Source organism: Natrix helvetica, assembly GCF_964273705.1.
Source record: "Natrix helvetica genome assembly, chromosome: 1".
Classification (NCBI taxonomy): Eukaryota; Metazoa; Chordata; class Lepidosauria; order Squamata; family Natricidae; genus Natrix; species Natrix helvetica.
In genome coordinates this window covers 351,255,084-351,276,481 of record NC_138548.1, presented here as the reverse complement: position 1 = coordinate 351,276,481, position 21,398 = coordinate 351,255,084, and the positions used below count along the sequence as shown (strand labels likewise).

Here is a 21,398-nt window from a genome sequence, read left to right as displayed (position 1 = left end):
CATAAAATCATTAAAATTTACTGAATCATCTGAATCTTAAATAGTATCTAATCCTATATTTTTCTTTTCTGTTAATCTATTATGTTTCTCTTAAAGTTACTGGCATCAGAACTTAAAATAGCAAGCAGTTCCAATTCCTATAACTCATATTTACCTTTGTGTGGTTGAAGTCCACTTTCCAGAGTATCTGTGGAAGAAAAGGGAGGAATTCAGCATCTCATCACTGGAATTGGAGCAACAGAAGGGCCGCCCTTCAGATACCCCGGTTTGCTTTCCCTGGACTCAAATCAGGAAATAAGGAATATGGAAAGCCACAAGCCAGAATTTCATAGGTAGCTATATATATTCCATCAGGTATAAATATATTCTACTATATATTCCGAACACAGGTAGTTCTCAACCATTTGTGTAGTGAAGTTACAGCGCCACTGACAAAAGTGATTTATGACCGGTTCTCACACTTACGACTGTTGCAGTCTCCCCAGTCACATGATCAAAATTCGGGCACTGGGAACCAGCTTGTATTTACGATGGTTGCAGCATCTGATGGTTCTGGGATTGTCCTCCTCAACCTCCCTGGGGAGCTTCTGACAGGCAAAATCAATGTATGAATCCAGATTCATTTATCAACCACGATTCACTTAACAACCGTGATTTTCTGAATTAACTGTGGCAAAAAAGGGGCACTGCTCATTTAACAACTGCCTTGCTTAGCACAGAAATGTTCAGCTGAACTGAGATCGTAAGTCAAGAACCACCTGTATATATTCCATTATACTTAGTGGAAACTTATTCTGCTTCCCCAATGATCAGTGTATATGGATTTGGGCTACGAAGAATACAGGTAGTGTCAATTTACAATCATAACTTCACCACTGATCCTGAAATTGATCCCTCTTTGATCCACGTGACACCAACTGAGAATCTCTCTTGGATGCTCAAAATGTCATCCAGCGTAAAACACTGGTGGCTGTTTTTTACCTCTCAATTTTTTCATGGCACTTTTCAGAAGCACAGTCATATCACTGTAATCCCAGATTGTCCACTTCGGCTCTAGAAGTAAATCCATCGGATTCTCAAATTTTCCTTAGCCTGGTACCTGGCAAGACAAAATAACAGAATAACAGAGTTGGAAGAGACCTTGTAGGTCATTTAGTCCAAACCCCCTCACACACACACATACACACACACACACACACACACACACACACAAGTAGGAGACCCTACACTGTTTCTGACAGATGGCACTCCGGTCTCTTCTTGAAAGCTTCCAGTGATGAAGCTCCCACAAGGTCTGAAGGAAAGCTGTTGCAATGGTTCATTCTCCTGAGTCAGAAAATTTCTCCTTATTTCTAGGTTGAATCTCTCCTTGATCACTGTACATCCATTATTCCTTGTCTGGCCTTCAGGTGCTTTGGAAAACAGGTTGAACTCCTTCCTCTTTGTGACAGACCTTCAAATATTGGAACAGTGCCATCCTGTCTCCCCTGGTCCTTCTCTTCCCTAGATCAGCCATGCCCAGTTCCTGTAACTATTATCAACCTGCCAATAGAAGAAGCTTTCTAAACCATCAGATGGTGCTTGAGGATTGGCTAGTGACAGGATCCATTCTGGGTTGGTCACCAGAGGTTTTTTCTTCTGAGCTTTTGGACTCGTGTTGGATCATTGGTTGCCCTCTCCCCTCTTTGGAAGAGCTTTACAGCTCCCGCTGCCTCAAGAAAGTTCAAAACGTTCTTGAAGATCCATCTCATCCTGGAGACCCTTTTGTGAACTATTGCCATCTGGCAAATGGTACAGGACAATATAAACAAAGGACAAATGGGCTGAAAAACAGCTTCTATCCCAGATTAGGAACGATGTTGAACTCTAATGTATAGTGCAATACTAATGCAGTATCAGGGGTTTTCAATTCAATTGTGTAGAATGTTAAGATGTGTGTTTTTGTATTAATATTATTATTATAAACTTTTACTCATAAACATGAAACTCAGTCAACTGAATCAAGTCAATGGTTTTTGTGATGCATTATTGTTGTTGTTTTCTTTGTGTGTTGTACACTAAAGATGGCATTTAATTTCATTGTACGAGGTTCAGTGACAATGAATTTAAACTTAAAGGTAATGCAATGAAAGGTCAGTTAACATCTGTCACAGTGTCCCTGTAATCACAGTTTGGGTGCTTGGAGACTGGCATGTATTTATGATACTTGCATTACTTGGAATAGCTTACATCCTACAATGATACCTTGAAAACCATCAAACATCTGTCTCTTCTTGGGAAGGACTCAATAGTTGGATAAACATTCAAATTTCAATCTAAACATCTGGCTGACTGTGAAACCAACCATAATAATTGATCATATCAAATGTTGCTAATTATACTGTTGTCTAAGGTTGTCTGAGGAAAAAAGCCCCTATAACACATTACGTAACCTTTACATTCAAATTCTGCTAAATAGAAACAGAACTTTCCAAAATAGGAAAACTGCTGAAGGAGCTGCTGATCTCTGAGACTATAAAGGAAAGGGTGGATTTACTTACTTCTTCAGGACGCTTCCAATGTCCTGAAAAAAAAAGAGACAAAGCATTGAAAGGAACAATTTCCTACGCATAAAATTAAATTCTTACATTCACAAAATAAATGAGTGGAAAATCAGATACTAACAAACATATAAAGTACTTCCATTTTTTCAATGAAAAAAAAATCCCAATGCTCTTTTCCCCCCAGCTGTTCAACCTCTTTTGGAGAGGTATTGTTTTTACTTTTTTGCCTAAGAAAAATTATACCCCGATTGAATCCAACACAATTACAATATTGGAAAAACAAAATAGTGCATCAATAGGATAAAAAAAAATCCCCTGCATTTATACTTCCAGAATCAAGGCACTTTGGAAAATCCAAGTGGTTATAAAACTTTGTAGAAGGTCTTCAGTGTTGGGGTTCTCCTTGCCCTGGAGGTTAAGGGGAGGGGGAGACCCTACAAACCACATCCCCTAATAGGGGATAGGAACCCTAAGCAGGCATTTTTAAAACTGTGATGAATATACAGAGACAGTGACCGGTAATTTGAATTCTTGCTTTTCGCATGTCCTGCTTTTTCTGTATTACATTATGCATCCCTAACATTAGTCGTTACAGGTAGTCCTTGGCTAAAGAGTTCATTTAGTGACCATTCCTTTCCATAGAAAGAGTCAAAAAGATTTCTAAATGAGGAGTTGAAAAAAAGATTTTGAACTTGGTCGAGTGCAGCCAGAATCCTGCATGCAGACATGGAAAGGTATATCAATCTCCACAAGAGAAGAATGGATGGAAAAAGTGATCGAGGTAGAAAAAATGACAAAATTAAGTTCTGTAATTAGATATGACCTATTGTTTCTACTTGGAAGCAGTTTCTAAATATTGTGCTTGAGATAAAAAAATAAATAAATTCTTGATTTTCCTTATTAGACTAATCTATTTTTATAGCCATGACTAATAATGATTAAATATGCAAAAATAAAAAGTTGAGGCTGTAATTTTATATTGTATTTTACTGTGCAGAAAAAAAGTTCAGAGACATTTTTCCTTTTTTCTTTATCCTAACCCTTTCCTATTCTTATCCTTCTCCATTTCCCTATTTTCTTTATCTCCATTTCTACTTTTCACTATTATAATTTCAACTAAATTTAATGAAAAAAGAAAAAAAAAGGAAAGAGTCAAAAAGAGTACTCTGTGGAAGGCACTACAGCCATCTCCCAATACTTGAATGGCTGTCATGGAGAAAAGTGCATCCGATTTAGTCTCCTAAGGGCAGAACAAGAGGCACTGGGTGGAAGCTCATCACAAGGAGATCCAACCTAAAATAAGGAAGAATTTCCCGAGAGTGACAAGTATTTATCAGTGGAACAGCTTCCCTCCCTGAGTACTGGGTGCTCCATCACTGGAGGATTCCAATAACAGTTTGGACAACCATGTTTTCGGGATGGTATAAGGACTCCTGCCTTGGGCAGAGAAGACCTCCAAGGTCCCTTCCAGCCCTAGGATTCTATGATCTCCATTTCCTGCCTGACCTGTAAGAGTTTGCTGGATGGTTGCTGAAGCTTCTCTTCTATCTCCTGGATGAGATGGTCAAGAGAGCAGAGTTCCTCCATGTGCTTGGCCAAACCCTCCTCCTTTCTTCCAATAATATCCTTCTCTGTTTCTTCCATTCTAGTCAATAGAAGCTTCTCCTGTCTTTTTAACCAGAGTTGTAGCTCTCTGAATTCAGACACTACATTTTCTTTCTCTTCTTTGATGAGGTCCTAGAACAAGAAAGAGAAAATGCCAAAGGCAAACTTTTATTTTAACTATTTTACTGAATTATTTTTATTTTTATTATTATAGTAATGAAAAGGATTCCTTGAAGAATCCAGGTAGGAGAATTTCCTAAGGAGAAAAAAAAACGCAGGGGGGGAAAGTTTCTAAAAAGAAAAAAGAGGCTCCAGTTTAAATGATCTCTCATGACAATTTTCCTGGCAATCAGGGATTTCAAAAAAAAATGTTTCACTTAACAATGTTTTCCACAAGATGAAATATGGTTTGCCTTAATTTATTAAGCAAGCATAAAACACAACTCATGGGATAGGTGCATTTAACCCAACTCTGACTCAGCCAATGGTGACATCTAAATCCCCAGATTAAGAACAAGTTCTCTGCCCTAACACCGTCTTTATCTTGAATTTCCTTTAAGTCAGAACTTGTACTAAAACATAGGCTGCCTATTATTAAAGGTGGCGGATGGGGTTCTCCTTCCTATTGGCTCAGAAGCTCCTCACTGTTGGATCAATACTTACAAGCATCTCCTGCACTTTTCCCTCTGTGTCTCTTTTGTATGTAGCTATTTTTTCTTTCTGCTCCTTCTGAGCCTTCAGGCAATCCTCCACCTTCGTCTGAAGAGAAAATACAAGTTTTGAGTTTATTTTCCATACAGAATTACATCGGAGGGAAGACCCAGTTAGAGGATACAGTATATTCAATCCTCATAAATACATGACTGTCATCCAAATTTTGATCATGGGACCACGGAATGCTTCAATGATCATAAGGGTGAAAAATATGTCACTTGTTATTTATTTATTGTTAAGTTAGTCACACAGCTGTTAAGCGAATCTGGCTTCCCCATTGACTTTGCTGATCGGAAGGTGGCAAAGGGTGATGACAAGAGTCCAGGACACCAACATGACACTTGACAAGGACCTGAATTTTGATCAGTGACACCAGGGATGTCAACAATTGCAGGGAGGGAGATAAGGGGTGGGATAAAGCAGGAAAAAGACTGCGAGGGCTGCCACTGGATGCCCCTCCGCAGCGATTCCTCCCAGCGGACTTCTACCTTGTAGTCCTCGAAAGCCTCCTCCGCGGGGATCACCGAGTGGCCCCTATGCTCTTTGGATCGGTCGCAGACCACGCAGATGAGGGTCTCCTGGTGGTTACAAAAGAGCTTGAGGGGCTCCCAGTGCTTCGGGCAGAAGCTCCCTCCTTCCTCGCCCCAAGTCCCGCCGCACCGCCTGGCCTCTTCCACCACCCGCGCCAGCTGCCTGTTGGGGAGGAGGCTGCGGGGCGCGAAGGTCTGTCTGCACTGGGGGCAGGAAGCCTCCGATTCCGACGCCCCCCAACTGCGGGTCAGGCAGTCCCGGCAGAAGTTGTGGCCGCAGTTCGGGATGAGCACGGGGTCCTGGAAGAAGTCCAGGCAAATGGAGCAATTGAGTTCTTCCAACAAACCCTGCAAGGACCCTTCGGTCGCCATCGCCGCCTCCCTCGGCCGGGATAAAGAAAGAGAAAGTTCTGTTTGGCTTCTTTTCCTCCAAATCAGGTGAGCTCCTTTGGGTTCCGCCCAGGAGAGAAACAACAATGAATTGTTGTTGTTCTTGCGGTCATCTCCGCTGGCTTCTTAAAGAAGAACTACAGGATTTTAAAAGGAACAAATTGTGGAGGAGCAAAGATTCACGGGACGGACTCCTGATCAATTATTATTGCTCGTTAAAGGGGGAAATTATTTTAAAAACTGGAGAGAAGCAAACATCCCTGGGACGAACTTCGAATCCATTACAATGGATCCTAGCATCTTGTTAAAGAGAACAAAAAGTTTTTTAAAACTGGGGAGAAGCCAAAATCCATGGAATTCCCCCTCCCATTAATTATTGCTCCAAACATTCTGCTATAGGAAGTTAAAACCCACCCCTCTCTTAGAAAAATGAAATATCCTGGGAAATATTGAAAAGGCAGAATATTATATTTCCCTGGATCAGAAACGGAGAAACATGTTTTTAGGGAGGAAGCAGACACACTCTTAATAGCCCCCACCTTTGTCAGTGGGCCATTAAAAAAGCCTGGGTCAGTCTATTCTACATAACAAAGTCCCCCCTCCAGGGTGATAGGATGAAGGCATGATAGTCTTAGCCATTACCCATCACACCACAGGGCACCATGGAAGAAACAATGTTCAACCAAACCTGGACTCAAAGCCTACAGAGTGGCCCCTGCCTGGCCCCATGGGATTCTCACAACCATTCAGAATACAAGATCAAGATCAAAGGCCAGAGAGGGCATAAAACCAGGAACTTTCAGCATCTCGGTCTTTTTTCTTCTTCACCCAACATCTGGAAGCATGTGACACCCCCCTTTTCTGTTGAGGAGCTCAAACGATGTGATCCTGTTGACCATTAAACCATGGCTGCCATCATCATTATTTGATTAAAATTCAGTCGCTTGGAAATTGGCTCGTATTTATGACGGTTGCTGGGTCCCTGAGTCATGTGATCACCCTTTGTGATCTCCTGCCAAGTAAAGCCAGTGGGGAAGCCGGATTCACTTAGCACCATTTGACTAACTTAACAACTGCAGTGATTCACTTAACAACTGTGACAAGAAAGATCGTCATGTAGCGCTACCCCCAAAAGGGTCACTGGAGTCCAGGTTCCCCCAGCCCCCTTTTCCAACCATCCAGGCTCCTTCCGCTGACTCAGTCCATTCCTTGTGGCTCCCACTCCACTCTGCTCCCTTTGCTCAGGCACCTCCACTTTCCTGGCTCAGCTGGACTCTGCCGTCTTCTCCTTCCAGCCGGTCCCCTCTGGAGTCTCCTCTCAGCAGGCGCATCACACGGTTGGGTGGTGGTCAGACGGACAGTCGGGCTTTCTTCCTCTTCCTCCTCTCTCTCTCCTGCTGCTCTTGCTGGTCTCTCCTGCCATTGCCTCTGCTCCTCCATTCGATTCCCCTGCTTGCCTCCCTTTCTCTCCTCTTCCTCCTCCTCCCCCCCCCCGCACACCTTTCTCCATTTTCCCTCACTCCTCTCTTCCCCTTTCCTCAACCTATCTTCATGCGTCACTTTCCCCTCCCCTCAAGGTGGGGTGGAGGCCAGGTGAGCCAGGAGGCCCCACTTCCCTTCGCCCCCCCCCAAAAAGACTCACCTACCCCTCTCTCTCTCTCTATCCCCTGCACTCCTCCTCTTTCCTGCCAAAACCTCTTCATTCCCTTCTTCCACAATGATTCAATTAAAATGGGGCAAAGCTCACTTAACAGCTGTCTCGCTTGGCAGCAGAAATTTGGGGCTCAATTGTAAGTCCAGGACTACCTGTATTAGGTAAGTTCCTTAGGATTCTTCATTTGCTCCTTTGCCAACAGAAACTCCTCAATCTTCAGCTGTTGAGATGCTTTGAGGTGATCCAGAGATCGGCCGTTAGCATTCAAAGTCACCATATCAGAGTTAAGTTTCCCTCCCCTTATTATTTATTATGTGTATCCTGCTTTTATTATTTTTACAAATAACTCAAGATGACAAACCTATTCAACACATCTTCCGCCTCTCATTTTCCCAACAACCTTTTGAGGTGGGTTGGACTGAGAGAGAATGACTGGCTCAGTTACCAACTGGCTTTCATGGCTAAGGCAGGACTTGAACTCAGAAACTTCCTCTTCCTAACCTGATGCCTTAACCACTAGACCAAATTGGATATGATACCCATCTCAATATAGAGTTTTGGGTTGCCTCAGATTGTTGGCCCCTGGTGGCTACCTGGAGGAATCTCCCTGCAGTTTTCGTGGTAAAGGTTCAAGAGTGGATTTCCATTGCCCACTTCCTAGGCCGGAGTGGAAGTGACGGATCGAAGGTCACCCAATTGACCTTGTACGTAAGGGAGGATTAGAACTCATGGCTTCCAGCTTGATTTCTTAACCACCACACTAGATTGGTTTCTTCTTTTACTCAATTTTAGTTATTCAATAAAAGGAAGAGGGGTTTAAAGCAAGAAGAAAAAACAGTGTTATTCTCAAATAATGTATTTATTTAATAATGTATTTCATTTTAACAATTCTATTAACAATCCTTTTTTACTTTTGGCTTGAGCCAGGAGACACATTTAGGGCACATAGCTCTTACATTTGCTATCTTGATAACAGATGGTATGTTTTATTTTTTTCCCTATTTTCTATGCATCTTCAGTTTCTATGTATTGCACAGAATACATTTATGGGCATAAAATTGGAAAAGAAGGAACTACAACCCACGAGACACCTATAAAATTACAATCAATCTTACAATCAGTAATCCAATTGTAGTAGATAACCTACGTAAGTATAAAAAGATAGAAAAAGTACTAGGATTTGTAAACAAAAAAAAAAGCACCAGTGAGGCCCTACAGCTTATATTGAGTATAATATTTCCTGAAACCTTAAAATGGTTTGTTGGATTATGACAATTATGTGTCAAAAGGAAACTGGTTAAAAAGGGAGAAGGAAAGAAAAAAATAAAGATTACAGAATATCCCGAGTTATGGGCACGTACACAATCATTGATTGCAACTAACATGAAACAAACAAGCATGATCCATAAATGGGATGGAGAGCTGTGACAGACATATAAAATCATGATTGACAGGTTTAGCTATAATGCTGATACACCTGAACACATGATGTTAAAGCCTATAAAGCTCCTAGGACACCTCGGTTTCTTTATGCAGAGAAATAGAAATGATGATCAAGTTATTCCTTTATAGACTGATTGACTGATCAGCATAGAAGAATAAAGGAAGATGAAGTAGCAAAAAGCTAAGGAAACTCTGCTTTAAGGGCTTTCAGAGATCCCCGCTTGACAAATAGGGATTTTCCCAAGGTTTTTCCTATGGTTCTCCCTTCTTTTAGGGGAGTGTCACACAGGCACCGTCGTACAAATAGAAACAGGGCCGAAGGGTCTCTCCAACCAAGGAAGCGTCTGAGAATGTATGGAGGAGAGCTGCGGTTCTGGCATCAAAGAAGCTCACTTGTCCCCCTTTGCAGTTGAGAGAGATGCGGATCCTTGTGGGCTTCTCACTCAGGATCAGTGCTGAGCGTGCTGAAGGAGAGATGGCCATGTATTTCCCTTCATATTCCTCAAACTCCCAGCACCTGGTCTGTTCATCAACATTTGTTAATTTCAGTGGATCGTTGGCAACCCCTACACCCCATTTTGCACTTTCTACAATAACTTCCCAGAAATGTCGTCCTGATGAGAACCTCTGACAGCCAAGGACATAATGATCATATACAAATCCCTTGCTGTTTGGGACAGGATATTTTCCTTTAACTGGCTTAACTCCTGTGACACTTTTTTGATCTTTGGAGACATCAAGGCCAGGATGGGCTGTTTCTGGATCCAGAGTTACATTCACTGTAAGAGGGAAGGGAAGGAAGGAGGAAAAAACAAGAGCTTCAGCTTGAGGCCTAGTTTGTGTCTTCACCCCCAAGAGCTTAACCCTAAGGCCTCTTGTGTGAATGGAGTTCAGCTTGCAAAAAGCCCCTCTAGGCAGGGAGGCCCTGGGCTATTCCCTTTCACCTCCCATTTTTAAGTTTGTAAATTACATGAGAGATAATAAAATACATCATTACTGTGATATATATCAATATATTAAATGAAACATGTTGTAACCTTTATAAAAAATGTGGCACGAATAATAAATAAAAATAAAAGGCCCCTCTTGATCTTGAGGCCCTAGGCTGAAGCCTAGTTAGCCTATAGGGAAATCCGGCCCTGCCTCTAGGACTGAAAGACTCATTTTTTAAAACAACACCTAAGCCATTGTCTGGTCAAGAGTCCTCCAACTTTGGCAGCTGTAAGACTTGTGGACTTCAACTCCCAGAATTCCCCTGATGGGGCTGCTAGTCTCTAGGTCCTTTCTGCTCCCTTTTCTCCAAGCACTTGGGCTCCCCCACTGTCTTACTCCCATCCTCTGTTAACTGCCGGTCTGTTCAGTGCCCCTCTGGCCTTCTCCTATCATTCACTTAGGTTACCTTCCCCACCTTCCAGTCCATCTGCCTCCCTTTCAGTTGCCACTAAGCTGCATGCCTTTCAGGATCCATTCATTACCTGTACCTCTCTTGGCCCTTCCGCTAAGATCTTCATCTCCCTGACTCCACTGGTCAATTCACCTAATCTCTAGTATCCCATGTGTCCCTCCCTCTGCTAATCGCCCTCCAGCTAGGCCATGCTGGCTGGAGAACTCTGGGAACTGAAGTCCACAAGTGGCCAAGGTTGAAGACCCCTGGCCAAGTCCTTCAAACACTTCATAGTAATCCAGCCTCCATGCATAATTCTCTTTAGCTACCTTCTTGCAGATGAGATTAATGGGATTGGGAGTGAAGGGTGGTTGGCTTTGCCTTCACTGATTTGGTGAGACAGCCAAGGTTGAACAGGGACTCTACCTGGAGCATTAATCCAGAGGATCAGGCAGAGCAAGAGGCTGCCCTGTTTCAATTCTCTACTGGCAGAGTCAGAAGAATCCGCCTGAGGGAACTTGGGACATAGGATGGTGTTGTGTATTGAATCGTTATTCACTTTCACTGCCTTCTTAACTCATTACTGAAGCGTTCCTAACCTCCTCCTGTTTGATACTTGTTGCGAAGCCTTCTGCCATAGACTTGCCTTGGCCTCTCCTGATTGGCCAAGACGCACCAGCCAGCCGGCGGGAGAATCCTGCCACCCGATTGGACTGCTGCCTGACAGCTCGAGTATAAAAGAGCTGTCAGCTGTCATTTGCTTCGCTGTTTGCCTTACTGAGTTTGCCGTGATTTTGAGCCGTTGTCTTTGCGTAAATAAAGGTTGTGTTAGCTTCAACCTGCCTTGCCTCAGTTCCTATCTGCCTCGTTCTCCCTACAGAACACTGGCGACGAAGGTGGGATACAGGTCTGAGGGATAGGACAAAGACAAGTCACTGCTGAGCTGATTCCAGTCACGAAGCGACGAGAGGTCGCTCTCCACTGAGAGGAAAAGCATTTTTTTTCTGCTGTCACTGCTTCATTCCGTCCTTTTCAGGATGGCTGCACAACCGGCATTCTCGGCTTTCAGCCCGGCCACCGAATCCTGGGACGCTTACCTCGAACGATTTGAGTGTTTCCTGGAGGCAAACGATTTCATGGGTTTGTCCAGCGGCCGTAAGAGGAGCTATTTCCTCAGCGCTTGTGGCCATGAAATGTTTGGCACAGCCCGGGCTCTAGCTGCCCCCTTGTCTGTGCACTCCATACCTTGGGAGACACTTCTAGAAAGACTTAAAAACCATTATTCCCCAACTCCCTCTCCTTTGGCCAGGCGCTATTCCTTCCGACAGAGGGTACAGAGAGAGGGCGAGTCAGTGTCGGATTACATGGCATCCCTGAGAGCGGCAGCTCTCCACTGTGAGTTCCCTGTGCTGGACGATGCCCTCAGAGAGCAGCTGGTCTGTGGCATTAGGGACCTCAGACTTCAGCGTCGTTTACTGGCGCGAAAAGACCTAACGTTACAAGCTGCTGTGGATGAAGCCACAGCTTATGAGTTATCCGACAAATCTACAGCAGAGGTGCACAGATTTCTGCCTCCAGTCGCCCAAGCCAGCAGGGGCCATTCTGTTCACTTTGATGAGATCGAGGCGTGCAGTCTCTCTGACATCGAGGAGGACGTCAGCAGCCTGAATCTCTCCAGCCGGAAAAGCAAGCCACAGAGAGACCTTTCCCCTCAGCCAGGTTGCCTCAGTTGTGGCGGGAACCACCCCAGAGAGAGCTGCAGGTTCAAAACCGCCTCCTGTCAACGCTGTGGCAGGAAAGGGCATTTGGCTAGGGTGTGCAGGGCAGCTTTGCGAGCTAATTTTAGACATCCTGGGGCCTCTTTTCAGAGGCAAGCCCCAAAGCAAGCTCCCTCACGCCGCCGAGACTATTTTGCTGGGGCTGACTGCCAGCAGCTGTCTGAATGGGCTGTAAGTCACTCTTCTACCTCTAAACCTGCTCAAAAATTTTTTCTGACTGTGCACATCGAGGGGAAGCCCTGTCAGATGGAGTTGGATACAGGGTCTTCAAAATCCCTCATCTCTTGGGCCTCCATCAAGCAACTCCTGCCCAGCCTTACTAAGGCTACCCTGAGACGATGCCCAATTCGTCTCAGGGATTATCAAGGCAGCACATTCCGATCTTGGGCTGTGGCACGTTCCAGGTCGCCTGGAAGAACTTCGAGGGGCCTCTTCCGCTCATCATCATCGATGGCTAGCTGCCCAGCCTCCTGGGGCTGGACTGGTTCTCCGCGCTGGGGCTCAACGTGTCCGGCGTTCACTCCCTGTCTACAGACCCATTTGCCACGCTGACCAGCGAATTCGCAGACGTCTTCGATGACCGGCTGGGTAAATATACGGGGACACCCATCTCCTTTAATTTGGACCCCCAGGTGGCACCAATCCGCCTTAAGCCCAGACGGGTGCCTTTCGCCCTAAGGCCAAAAGTGGACGCGGAATTGGATAAGCTGATCGCTCAGGGGGTGCTTGAGGCAGTGGACCATTCCCCTTGGGAGACCCCCATAGTCATTCCCATAAAGCAGGATGGTAGCATCAGGATCTGTGGGGACTTTAAGGCAACCGTCAATAGAGGGTTGCAGGCCAACCCCTACCCCGTGCCAGTGGTTCAACACCTGCTCCACTCCCTGGGTAGGGGCAACGTTTTTGCCAAATTAGATTTAGCCCAGGCTTACCAACAGCTCCCTGTGGACGAAGCCACAGCATTGGTCCAGACTATAGTCACCCACAAGGGAGCCTTCAAATGCAATAGGCTTCAATTTGGGATCTGCACTGCCCCAGGCATTTTTCAGAGCCTGATGGAATGGCTCTTCCACGGGCTGCCTGGGGTGGTGCCGTATTTTGATGACATGTTGGTATCCGCAAAGGATCACACTGACCTCATCACCAAAATTAGGGCTGTTTTGCTGAGGTTCCGCCAGGCAGGGCTCAAGCTCAAACAGAGTAAATGCAAGCTGGGGGTGCCCAGCGTCGAGTTCTTGGGATACCTGGTGGACGCTAAAGGCATCCATCCTACTCCTGCAAAGGTGGAGGCTATCAAAAAAGCCCCCACTCCCACATCCAAAGTAGAGCTCCAAGCTTTTCTAGGGCTCCTCAATTTTTATGCCGTTTTTTTTGCCTCACAAGGCTTCCTTAGCTGAGCCATTGCACAGATTATTGGATTCTAAGACCCCCTGGCATTGGGGTCCCAGGGAAGCCCAGGCATTCAGGGCTGTGAAGGACGTGCTCACGTCCCAATCCCTCTTAGTTCAGTATAGCGACCGCCTCCCTTTAATTTTGGCCTGCGATGCTTCGCCTTTTGGCATTGGGGCTGTCCTGAGCCACATTTTGCCAAGTGGCTCAGAGGCTCCAATTGCTTACTATTCCCGCACTTTGTCAGCTGCGGAACGTAATTATAGCCAGCTTGACAAGGAAGCCCCAGCCGCTGTCACTGGCATCAAACGTTTTCTTGATTATCTTTACGGGTGTTTTTTTCAGTTGGTCACTGACCACAAACCTCTTCTGGGTCTTTTAGCAGGGGACCGTCAGACTCCGCAAATCCTTTCCCCCAGAATGTACAGATGGACTGTTTTCCTGGCAGCATATAACTACCAGCTGCTGTACAGACCTGGCAAGACCCTTGGGCACGCTGATGCCCTCAGTCGCTGCCCCTTGCCAGCTCCAGTGGTTGACCCAGCTCCCACTGCTTCTGTCCTTTTAGTGGAGGAGTTGGCCATGCCAATTTCTGCTCAGGACATTGCTAAGCTGTCTGCTAAGGACCTGGTGCTATCCCAAGTGCTGGACTGGGTGCGCAGGGGGTGGCCACAAGGACTTAACCCTAAGGCCTCTTGTGTGAATGGAGTTCAGCTTCCAAAAATCCCCTCTAGGACTGAAAGACTCGTTTTATAAAAAAACACCTAAGCCATTGTCTGGTCAAGAGTCTTCCAACTTTGGCAGGTCTGAGACTTGTGGACTTCAACTCCCAGAATTCCCCTGATGGGGCTGCTAGTCTCTAGGTCCTCTCTGCTCCCTTTTCTCTAAGCACTTGGGCTCCCCCACTGTCTTACTCCCATCCTCTGTTAACTGCCGGTCTGTTCAGTGCCCCTCTGGCCTTCTCCCTTCATTCACTTAGGTTACCTTCCCCATCTTCCAGTCCATCTGACTCCCCTTCAGCTGCCACTAAGCTGCATGCCTTTCAGGATCCATTCATTACCTGTACCTCTCTTGGCCCTTCCGCTAAGATCTTCATCTCCCTGACTCCACTGGTCAATTCACCTAGTCTCTAGTATCCCATGTGTCCCTCCCTCTGCTAATTGCCCTCCAGCTAGGCCATGCTGGCTGGAGAACTCTGGGAACTGAAGTCCACAAGTGGCCAAGGTTGAAGACCCCTGGCCAAGTCCTTCAAACACTTCATAGTGCTCCAGCCTCCATGCATAATTCTCTTTAGCTACCTTCTTGCAGATGAGATTAATGGGATTGGGAGTGAAGGGTGGTTGGCTTTGCCTTCACTGATTTGGTGAGACAGCCAAGGTTGAACAGGGACTCTACCTGGAGCATTAATCCAGAGGATCAGGCAGAGCAAGAGGCTGCCATATTTCAATTCTAAACTGGCAGAGTCAGAAGAATCCGCCTGAGGGAACTTGGGACATAGGATGGAATGTGAGGAATCTCCGCCCTTTTCTTTACAACCATCCGGGTGTCACAGGCATGTACAAAAGGGGAGGATCTTGTACAGGAAACCTCAGTCTGATGGGCCTCAATGCGGAGGCAACCTTGGTCCTCCAATATAGCTTCATAGGAATTCTATGTTTCTTTCAGTCCCAGGCCATATTTTCCCATTTGTTCCGATATTTCATTCTACACCAAGATTGACTTCAGTTTTCTAGATGATGTGTAGAATGGAACAGAGCAGAATGGAGGAGAGTGGAGTGGAGTGAAGTAGGCGTAGAGGAGTAGAGCAGAACAGCAGCTTTATTTGGCCAAGTGTGATCAGACACACAAGGAATTTGTCTCCGTTGCATTAGCTCATATTGGTCCTAAAAATGGCAATTAATACTTCATAAATCATAAAATCATTAAAATTTACTGAATCATCAGAATCTTAAATAGTATCTAATCCTATATTTTTCTTTTCTGTTAATCTATTATGTTTCTCTTAAAGTTACTGGCATCAGAACTTAAAATAGCAAGCAGTTCCAATTCCTATAACTCATATTTACCTTTGTGTGGTTGAAGTCCACTTTCCAGAGTATCTGTGGAAGAAAAGGGAGGAATTCAGCATCTCATCACTGGAATTGGAGCAACAGAAGGGCCGCCCTTCAGATACCCCGGTTTGCTTTCCCTGGACTCAAATCAGGAAATAAGGAATATGGAAAGCCACAAGCCAGAATTTCATAGGTAGCTATATATATTCCATCAGGTATAAATATATTCTACTATATATTCCGAACACAGGTAGTTCTCAACCATTTGTGTAGTGAAGTTACAGCGCCACTGACAAAAGTGATTTATGACCGGTTCTCACACTTACGACTGTTGCAGTCTCCCCAGTCACATGATCAAAATTCGGGCACTGGGAACCAGCTTGTATTTACGATGGTTGCAGCATCTGATGGTTCTGGGATTGTCCTCCTCAACCTCCCTGGGGAGCTTCTGACAGGCAAAATCAATGTATGAATCCAGATTCATTTATCAACCACGATTCACTTAACAACCGTGATTTTCTGAATTAACTGTGGCAAAAAAGGGGCACTGCTCATTTAACAACTGCCTTGCTTAGCACAGAAATGTTCAGCTGAACTGAGATCGTAAGTCAAGAACCACCTGTATATATTCCATTATACTTAGTGGAAACTTATTCTGCTTCCCCAATGATCAGTGTATATGGATTTGGGCTACGAAGAATACAGGTAGTGTCAATTTACAATCATAACTTCACCACTGATCCTGAAATTGATCCCTCTTTGATCCACGTGACACCAACTGAGAATCTCTCTTGGATGCTCAAAATGTCATCCAGCGTAAAACACTGGTGGCTGTTTTTTACCTCTCAATTTTTTCATGGCACTTTTCAGAAGCACAGTCATATCACTGTAATCCCAGATTGTCCACTTCGGCTCTAGAAGTAAATCCATCGGATTCTCAAATTTTCCTTAGCCTGGTACCTGGCAAGACAAAATAACAGAATAACAGAGTTGGAAGAGACCTTGTAGGTCATTTAGTCCAAACCCCCTCACACACACACATACACACACACACACACACACACACACACACAAGTAGGAGACCCTACACTGTTTCTGACAGATGGCACTCCGGTCTCTTCTTGAAAGCTTCCAGTGATGAAGCTCCCACAAGGTCTGAAGGAAAGCTGTTGCAATGGTTCATTCTCCTGAGTCAGAAAATTTCTCCTTATTTCTAGGTTGAATCTCTCCTTGATCACTGTACATCCATTATTCCTTGTCTGGCCTTCAGGTGCTTTGGAAAACAGGTTGAACTCCTTCCTCTTTGTGACAGACCTTCAAATATTGGAACAGTGCCATCCTGTCTCCCCTGGTCCTTCTCTTCCCTAGATCAGCCATGCCCAGTTCCTGTAACTATTATCAACCTGCCAATAGAAGAAGCTTTCTAAACCATCAGATGGTGCTTGAGGATTGGCTAGTGACAGGATCCATTCTGGGTTGGTCACCAGAGGTTTTTTCTTCTGAGCTTTTGGACTCGTGTTGGATCATTGGTTGCCCTCTCCCCTCTTTGGAAGAGCTTTACAGCTCCCGCTGCCTCAAGAAAGTTCAAAACGTTCTTGAAGATCCATCTCATCCTGGAGACCCTTTTGTGAACTATTGCCATCTGGCAAATGGTACAGGACAATATAAACAAAGGACAAATGGGCTGAAAAACAGCTTCTATCCCAGATTAGGAACGATGTTGAACTCTAATGTATAGTGCAATACTAATGCAGTATCAGGGGTTTTCAATTCAATTGTGTAGAATGTTAAGATGTGTGTTTTTGTATTAATATTATTATTATAAACTTTTACTCATAAACATGAAACTCAGTCAACTGAATCAAGTCAATGGTTTTTGTGATGCATTATTGTTGTTGTTTTCTTTGTGTGTTGTACACTAAAGATGGCATTTAATTTCATTGTACGAGGTTCAGTGACAATGAATTTAAACTTAAAGGTAATGCAATGAAAGGTCAGTTAACATCTGTCACAGTGTCCCTGTAATCACAGTTTGGGTGCTTGGAGACTGGCATGTATTTATGATACTTGCATTACTTGGAATAGCTTACATCCTACAATGATACCTTGAAAACCATCAAACATCTGTCTCTTCTTGGGAAGGACTCAATAGTTGGATAAACATTCAAATTTCAATCTAAACATCTGGCTGACTGTGAAACCAACCATAATAATTGATCATATCAAATGTTGCTAATTATACTGTTGTCTAAGGTTGTCTGAGGAAAAAAGCCCCTATAACACATTACGTAACCTTTACATTCAAATTCTGCTAAATAGAAACAGAACTTTCCAAAATAGGAAAACTGCTGAAGGAGCTGCTGATCTCTGAGACTATAAAGGAAAGGGTGGATTTACTTACTTCTTCAGGACGCTTCCAATGTCCTGAAAAAAAAAGAGACAAAGCATTGAAAGGAACAATTTCCTACGCATAAAATTAAATTCTTACATTCACAAAATAAATGAGTGGAAAATCAGATACTAACAAACATATAAAGTACTTCCATTTTTTCAATGAAAAAAAAATCCCAATGCTCTTTTCCCCCCAGCTGTTCAACCTCTTTTGGAGAGGTATTGTTTTTACTTTTTTGCCTAAGAAAAATTATACCCCGATTGAATCCAACACAATTACAATATTGGAAAAACAAAATAGTGCATCAATAGGATAAAAAAAAATCCCCTGCATTTATACTTCCAGAATCAAGGCACTTTGGAAAATCCAAGTGGTTATAAAACTTTGTAGAAGGTCTTCAGTGTTGGGGTTCTCCTTGCCCTGGAGGTTAAGGGGAGGGGGAGACCCTACAAACCACATCCCCTAATAGGGGATAGGAACCCTAAGCAGGCATTTTTAAAACTGTGATGAATATACAGAGACAGTGACCGGTAATTTGAATTCTTGCTTTTCGCATGTCCTGCTTTTTCTGTATTACATTATGCATCCCTAACATTAGTCGTTACAGGTAGTCCTTGGCTAAAGAGTTCATTTAGTGACCATTCCTTTCCATAGAAAGAGTCAAAAAGATTTCTAAATGAGGAGTTGAAAAAAAGATTTTGAACTTGGTCGAGTGCAGCCAGAATCCTGCATGCAGACATGGAAAGGTATATCAATCTCCACAAGAGAAGAATGGATGGAAAAAGTGATCGAGGTAGAAAAAATGACAAAATTAAGTTCTGTAATTAGATATGACCTATTGTTTCTACTTGGAAGCAGTTTCTAAATATTGTGCTTGAGATAAAAAAATAAATAAATTCTTGATTTTCCTTATTAGACTAATCTATTTTTATAGCCATGACTAATAATGATTAAATATGCAAAAATAAAAAGTTGAGGCTGTAATTTTATATTGTATTTTACTGTGCAGAAAAAAAGTTCAGAGACATTTTTCCTTTTTTCTTTATCCTAACCCTTTCCTATTCTTATCCTTCTCCATTTCCCTATTTTCTTTATCTCCATTTCTACTTTTCACTATTATAATTTCAACTAAATTTAATGAAAAAAGAAAAAAAAAGGAAAGAGTCAAAAAGAGTACTCTGTGGAAGGCACTACAGCCATCTCCCAATACTTGAATGGCTGTCATGGAGAAAAGTGCATCCGATTTAGTCTCCTAAGGGCAGAACAAGAGGCACTGGGTGGAAGCTCATCACAAGGAGATCCAACCTAAAATAAGGAAGAATTTCCCGAGAGTGACAAGTATTTATCAGTGGAACAGCTTCCCTCCCTGAGTACTGGGTGCTCCATCACTGGAGGATTCCAATAACAGTTTGGACAACCATGTTTTCGGGATGGTATAAGGACTCCTGCCTTGGGCAGAGAAGACCTCCAAGGTCCCTTCCAGCCCTAGGATTCTATGATCTCCATTTCCTGCCTGACCTGTAAGAGTTTGCTGGATGGTTGCTGAAGCTTCTCTTCTATCTCCTGGATGAGATGGTCAAGAGAGCAGAGTTCCTCCATGTGCTTGGCCAAACCCTCCTCCTTTCTTCCAATAATATCCTTCTCTGTTTCTTCCATTCTAGTCAATAGAAGCTTCTCCTGTCTTTTTAACCAGAGTTGTAGCTCTCTGAATTCAGACACTACATTTTCTTTCTCTTCTTTGATGAGGTCCTAGAACAAGAAAGAGAAAATGCCAAAGGCAAACTTTTATTTTAACTATTTTACTGAATTATTTTTATTTTTATTATTATAGTAATGAAAAGGATTCCTTGAAGAATCCAGGTAGGAGAATTTCCTAAGGAGAAAAAAAAACGCAGGGGGGGAAAGTTTCTAAAAAGAAAAAAGAGGCTCCAGTTTAAATGATCTCTCATGACAATTTTCCTGGCAATCAGGGATTTCAAAAAAAAATGTTTCACTTAACAATGTTTTCCACAAGATGAAATATGGTTTGCCTTAATTTATTAAGCAAGCATAAAACACAACTCATGGGATAGGTGCATTTAACCCAACTCTGACTCAGCCAATGGTGACATCTAAATCCCCAGATTAAGAACAAGTTCTCTGCCCTAACACCGTCTTTATCTTGAATTTCCTTTAAGTCAGAACTTGTACTAAAACATAGGCTGCCTATTATTAAAGGTGGCGGATGGGGTTCTCCTTCCTATTGGCTCAGAAGCTCCTCACTGTTGGATCAATACTTACAAGCATCTCCTGCACTTTTCCCTCTGTGTCTCTTTTGTATGTAGCTATTTTTTCTTTCTGCTCCTTCTGAGCCTTCAGGCAATCCTCCACCTTCGTCTGAAGAGAAAATACAAGTTTTGAGTTTATTTTCCATACAGAATTACATCGGAGGGAAGACCCAGTTAGAGGATACAGTATATTCAATCCTCATAAATACATGACTGTCATCCAAATTTTGATCATGGGACCACGGAATGCTTCAATGATCATAAGGGTGAAAAATATGTCACTTGTTATTTATTTATTGTTAAGTTAGTCACACAGCTGTTAAGCGAATCTGGCTTCCCCATTGACTTTGCTGATCGGAAGGTGGCAAAGGGTGATGACAAGAGTCCAGGACACCAACATGACACTTGACAAGGACCTGAATTTTGATCAGTGACACCAGGGATGTCAACAATTGCAGGGAGGGAGATAAGGGGTGGGATAAAGCAGGAAAAAGACTGCGAGGGCTGCCACTGGATGCCCCTCCGCAGCGATTCCTCCCAGCGGACTTCTACCTTGTAGTCCTCGAAAGCCTCCTCCGCGGGGATCACCGAGTGGCCCCTATGCTCTTTGGATCGGTCGCAGACCACGCAGATGAGGGTCTCCTGGTGGTTACAAAAGAGCTTGAGGGGCTCCCAGTGCTTCGGGCAGAAGCTCCCTCCTTCCTCGCCCCAAGTCCCGCCGCACCGCCTGGCCTCTTCCACCACCCGCGCCAGCTGCCTGTTGGGGAGGAGGCTGCGGGGCGCGAAGGTCTGTCTGCACTGGGGGCAGGAAGCCTCCGATTCCGACGCCCCCCAACTGCGGGTCAGGCAGTCCCGGCAGAAGTTGTGGCCGCAGTTCGGGATGAGCACGGGGTCCTGGAAGAAGTCCAGGCAAATGGAGCAATTGAGTTCTTCCAACAAACCCTGCAAGGACCCTTCGGTCGCCATCGCCGCCTCCCTCGGCCGGGATAAAGAAAGAGAAAGTTCTGTTTGGCTTCTTTTCCTCCAAATCAGGTGAGCTCCTTTGGGTTCCGCCCAGGAGAGAAACAACAATGAATTGTTGTTGTTCTTGCGGTCATCTCCGCTGGCTTCTTAAAGAAGAACTACAGGATTTTAAAAGGAACAAATTGTGGAGGAGCAAAGATTCACGGGACGGACTCCTGATCAATTATTATTGCTCGTTAAAGGGGGAAATTATTTTAAAAACTGGAGAGAAGCAAACATCCCTGGGACGAACTTC

At 44.1% G+C, this 21,398-nt stretch overlaps 2 protein-coding genes across 2 annotated transcripts; both read right to left on the bottom strand.

Annotated features, from left to right (window-relative positions):
- Window positions 1–137: 137 nt before the first annotated feature.
- LOC309384217 (zinc finger protein RFP-like) lies at window positions 138–5,812 on the bottom strand (the record flags this gene model as incomplete). Its single annotated transcript, XM_081937458.1, is given in 7 exon segments — window positions 138–187; window positions 982–1,083; window positions 1,086–1,099; window positions 2,541–2,563; window positions 4,050–4,280; window positions 4,812–4,907; window positions 5,351–5,812. Coding segments are annotated over 7 exon segments (930 nt in total). The 5' UTR covers window positions 5,765–5,812.
- Window positions 5,813–8,220: 2,408 nt separating this feature from the next.
- LOC309385245 (E3 ubiquitin-protein ligase TRIM39-like) lies at window positions 8,221–21,154 on the bottom strand. Its single transcript, XM_081939477.1, is given in 8 exon segments — window positions 8,221–9,658; window positions 15,497–15,529; window positions 16,324–16,425; window positions 16,428–16,441; window positions 17,883–17,905; window positions 19,392–19,622; window positions 20,154–20,249; window positions 20,693–21,154. Coding segments are annotated over 8 exon segments (1,422 nt in total). The 5' UTR covers window positions 21,107–21,154; the 3' UTR covers window positions 8,221–9,149.
- Window positions 21,155–21,398: the final 244 nt, after the last annotated feature.